This window comes from Helianthus annuus, chromosome 17 (assembly GCF_002127325.2).
Source record: "Helianthus annuus cultivar XRQ/B chromosome 17, HanXRQr2.0-SUNRISE, whole genome shotgun sequence".
NCBI lineage: Eukaryota > Viridiplantae > Streptophyta > Magnoliopsida > Asterales > Asteraceae > Helianthus > Helianthus annuus.
This window is the reverse complement of record NC_035449.2, coordinates 15,415,563-15,420,112: the sequence shown is the minus strand read 5'-3', so window position 1 is coordinate 15,420,112 and position 4,550 is coordinate 15,415,563. Positions and strand designations below refer to the sequence as shown.

Genomic DNA, 4,550 nt, shown 5'->3' with positions numbered 1-4,550 from the left:
TTTGAAGAAAGAACAAATGTAAAAATTATATTGAAATGTTAAAACCTTGTTAAAGTGTTCTCAGGCATGTTATAGTTTACAACAAAAAGCATAACTGCACGAGCATAGTAATTTTGCAAACCAGCTTTGGATTTCAAAAATATCATATATCTACAATCATTTTATACACATTTGTACTTGTATGTAAATTATCAAAGATAGATTTACAATATATGTATAGCTAAAGATTGGCAATACACACATTTTGACATTTGTATTATCAACTATACATATATATGTATAAAAATGCATTTTTCTTTTGCCATTTTTTGTATGATTGTTTGAAGAAAATGTGTGGTACAGAATGTTTCTCAAGTTTCTCAATTAGCCTAGTGCTTCTCACACGATCGTGGGCTGTTTGATTGTTTATACAAAATCATAACCTACCATAATACTTCACTTATAACAACCATACGAAATAAATCTCACAAATAGCAAAGTCATTGCTAAGGTCAATTCTTTTTTTGAAACTATATTCTCATAATTTTTAAAGTAAATATAGTTTCTCTGTTACATTTTCAATGCTCTACAATAGTTCGTTGATCGATTTCTGCCAACATATATACACATCGGAGTCAGGATCCTTATCATCTCCGACTTCGGCTAGGCATCCAATCATCGCCGTCACTGAGCTGCTCTGCTAAAAAATCAACCGGCAACGATCCCGGAGGAGCTGACTTTTCACTCAAGTCAACATAATCGTCGTCCGATTCATCATCAAAATAGTCATCATCTTCACAGTAATCCTCGTCCTCGGGATCACGGGCTTGACTTTCTTTGTTTGACACAATCACCGCTGGATACGAATGCTCTGTAACCTGTGTAACCGTCTCAAATTCCTCGACCACCTTCAACAGATCATCGGGCCCCAGCTCAATATCTTCCAGCAACATCGCCTTGCTTGATTCGATAGCTCGCCTCCATAACTGCGTCATTCTAGGGCTTGAAATCGATGATCTTATTTCTGACTCGTAAGAGTTTTCTGATGACAAAAAATAAGATGAATGAATCATCGTATCGAAACTTCCACAAAGTCTGGAAAAATGACGTGGAAACAAAAGCTTGTAGTTCGACGAGCCCTAAAATACCTATTTTGACAAGATAAAGTGACATTAATACTCTACATGTACTTATGAATATACGATGCCATTAAGTCAAAACAAGTCTTTCATCCTAAACCAGTTAAAATCTTTATTTTAAAAAGCGGGGCGCGCAAAGAGGCGATAAGGTCCCACGAGAAGCAAGAGACGAAGCCGCAAAAGCGCACAAATCACATATGCAAGGCTCAAGGTATTTATATTAAAAAGTTTATATTTCTGAATTCCGATAGATTTCTATCATCTCGTACCCTAAATTCAGATTGTAAAACCTCTATGTACAACCTAAATTTAGATGGTAAAACCTCATGTACGCCAACGCCTCAATCAGTCATAAGCAATGAACCGCTCTTCTGAGTGTGCCTGGTGCCTAGGCGCGACTCATAAGAACTAAAAATAAGGATATAACAGTGTTGCACAAAAACCGAATATATTAGTTTCATAATTACCTGAGCAACTAGGATCGTTTGCGATACTTTCTGAAGTAGGGCCCGAAAATATAGGTGCACCATGGAACATCGATTTCCAACCATGGCCTCTCCAAATCAAGATTTGTTCGTCGTCAAAAGATAGTAGCACACAAGGGACCAATTCCTAAAAAACATAGTTGCATCACGGATAAAATAGATAAAATTGCAACATTGTAATAGATTTAATCAAAGAGAAAAGATCTACAAACCTTTAACTTAGCACCAAGCTTCTTGTAATCACTTGCATGCATCCCTCTACAGTCGATCTTCACCAATGGAGACGCTTCAAAAGCATGTCTCACATCTCTCACTAGAGTAAGATACACTCCATTTTTCGCTGTTAAATGGACAATTAATTGACTAAAATCAGGAATGAAAAAAAAAAAAAACAAAATCTATCAAGTGCAAACCTTAAGCATTAGTGTGGATCTTTGCCTTATATACACCAAAAAAAAACATAAATGATCAATCTCTCACATATAGAGTGATTCATTTGTCACTAACATAACTCGTATGGTATTCATCTAATGTATGAAAATCTGCAACACTGATTCTATACTTGACTAGTCAAAAGTAAAAAATAACCTTCAAATCGCAAATATGTAACTCTAGCTGTTAAAACTTTACCTAGTTTACAAATCGGGGGAAGTTTTTTCCCTTTCATTCTCAACTCATCAGCTTCTTCTTTCGTCAACCCTTCAGGCGCTTCTTGTATGAGTTTAGGGTAAACCGGAGTTGCAGGCTTCCACAGCATCACAGGGTATTTCGGTCGGTTATGAGGATCATAATGCCTACCACGAAAAAGATACAGCACACCACCAGTCCTAAGAATAATCTTACCACCTGTCTTCTCCTGTTATTCTAACTTACATTCAGCATAAATGTTTATCTACTTACAGAACCTAAATGATAAATCAAAACTGGCTTAGAGAACCTGCAGAACGCGACAGAGGTTTCGCATGTCGACAGTCGGAACGCCAAGACACCGAACTTTACAAACCGGATCCCTTCGCCAATGCGAATGTACCAGCTCCAACATATTATGTGTTAACCCATCCCTTCCTACAAAACCCAATTCATAATTAATATTATTATTAATAATAATCATTTCCTTTAGGGGTGTGTTATGGACTAATACCATTGCAAGGTATGGGACTTGTCCCACATCGGTTGTATGGGCAACTGATGTGGGGTTTATATACCAAATGGGCTCTCTCACCCACCAGACTAGTCTTTTGGGTTGTGTTCTCCTGTTTGGTATGTAACAGGGTGTGCAATAACCGAACCGTTAGCCGAAACCAACAAATTAACCGAACGGATTTACCGATGACTTTGGTTACGTTTATTATTAATGCTAATAACCGAACCGTGCACAACCCTAATTTCCTTGTTATCAAAACTGTATATAATAATTAAATCTTACCAAGATTAACCTGCCGGTTACTCGAAACATGTCGTTTAACAAGCTCATGCCTCTCAGCTCGGCTCAACGGCTTCCCAAGCACTTCCTCTCTCGGCTTCAGTTCAAAATTCCCCATCTCAAACGTCTTCAACATTTCAAACTGTTTGGAACTATTATTATTATTATTGTTGTTGTTTGGGTTTGATGACTCAAAAAGTTTGATTTTTCTGGTGGATTTTTTCAAGGGGGGTTTACCGGTCCAGGGTCTGGGCATGGTAGGAGGTGCGAAGGGGAGGAAAGCCGGCTCGCGAATGGCAATCGGCTTGGCTCGGGGGGTCTCTGAATAACTGAACTGGAATTCAAACGGGGCACCGGGGAGTTGGTAGGAGACGCCGGAGTCGCCGACGACGACGGAACGGTCGCCGTCGGAGGAGATGACGGAGCCGGGTTTGATGGGTTTGTAGTATTTGGAGCGGCGGTGGAAGGTTTTGAAAGCGGGGTTGTTAGGGTTAGGGGTGGAAGGGGGTTTAGGGGGAGGGTATTTGGGGATGGGGATTGGGGGTTTGATGGTGGTGGAGGGTGGTGGTGGAGGTGGGTTGGGGAGGGAGGAGAAGAGGTTGGGGTTTGGGAGAGAAGCTAGAATCGCCATTGATGAATGGTGGTTGTGGTTGGTTAATTGCAGTTGCAGAGCAAAAACAAGATGACGATGATGATGTTGTTGATGATGATGATGGAAATTGGAAATATCTTGATAGTGATGAAACGATGTCGCTTCGATGGTTTTTTTTTTAATTTTTTTTCTATAATTGGCAGTACAAATCGCTCGTCATTAGCTCAGAAAATGCCCATTCGATTTCTTGCTCGGTTGTAAACGAGCTGATTGACTCGATTCGGTTTGTAAACGAGTCAAGCATCAGCAGAGGTCCACTTGATTTGGGTTGGCTCGTGAACACGCACTCTATAATCCTATTTTAAACCCTCTTCCAACTTCACATCTTTATCTCTCTATTTCTTCCTGAAATATCAACATTGAACGATCTATTACATCTTCAACCCCAAGTGTAATTTGTAAAATCATCAATAGGATCATATAATATTTAAAACCGGTTTTGCTCGAGAGAGTGGGGGGAGGAAGTCCATAGGTCACAATGCACAATGTTAAAGGGAAGTAAAGTACAAGAAGACGATTAAGTTAACGACAATCTTTTATTTTTAGCAATATTGCAAGAAGGGCAAAAAGACGAACTAGTCATTTTATTACAAGAAGATAAAAGTTGCATAATAGGATTTCCTGGGTGACCCAAGCGATCATGCTAGGCACTTGGTGATGAAGACGCCACAAAAGCGGAAGGAGACGTCGTTTTATTGCTGATAAGCGGATATAGTTGACTTGAGCTGTTATGCCTGCTCAGTATAACACCCTCCTAAAAACTCTTAACGTAATCCTAATGTTCCTCATATACACCGTATGCGCGTTAAAGGGCCTAGAATACCTTAATATTTATAAAAATCAAATAAACCAAATAAATAGAAGGTTTCACG

At 39.3% G+C, this 4,550-nt stretch overlaps 1 protein-coding gene across 2 annotated transcripts; it reads right to left on the bottom strand.

Moving 5' to 3' along the window:
- Window positions 1-453: 453 nt before the first annotated feature.
- LOC110921081 (CRS2-associated factor 2, chloroplastic) lies at window positions 454-3,710 on the bottom strand. 2 transcript variants are annotated; one of them, XM_022165350.2, is made up of 6 exons: window positions 3,030-3,710; window positions 2,541-2,668; window positions 2,234-2,459; window positions 1,816-1,943; window positions 1,586-1,730; window positions 454-1,021 (listed from the first exon to the last, which is right to left on the bottom strand). In XM_022165350.2, exons 1-6 carry the CDS (start codon window positions 3,655-3,657, stop codon window positions 627-629), a joined length of 1,650 nt encoding a protein of 549 aa, XP_022021042.1. In that variant the 5' UTR covers window positions 3,658-3,710; the 3' UTR covers window positions 454-626. The 2 variants fall into 2 exon arrangements, with proteins under 2 accessions (XP_022021042.1, XP_035842613.1); XM_035986720.1 differs by having other exon boundaries at window positions 487-1,127.
- Between the last annotated feature and the right edge of the window lie 840 nt (window positions 3,711-4,550).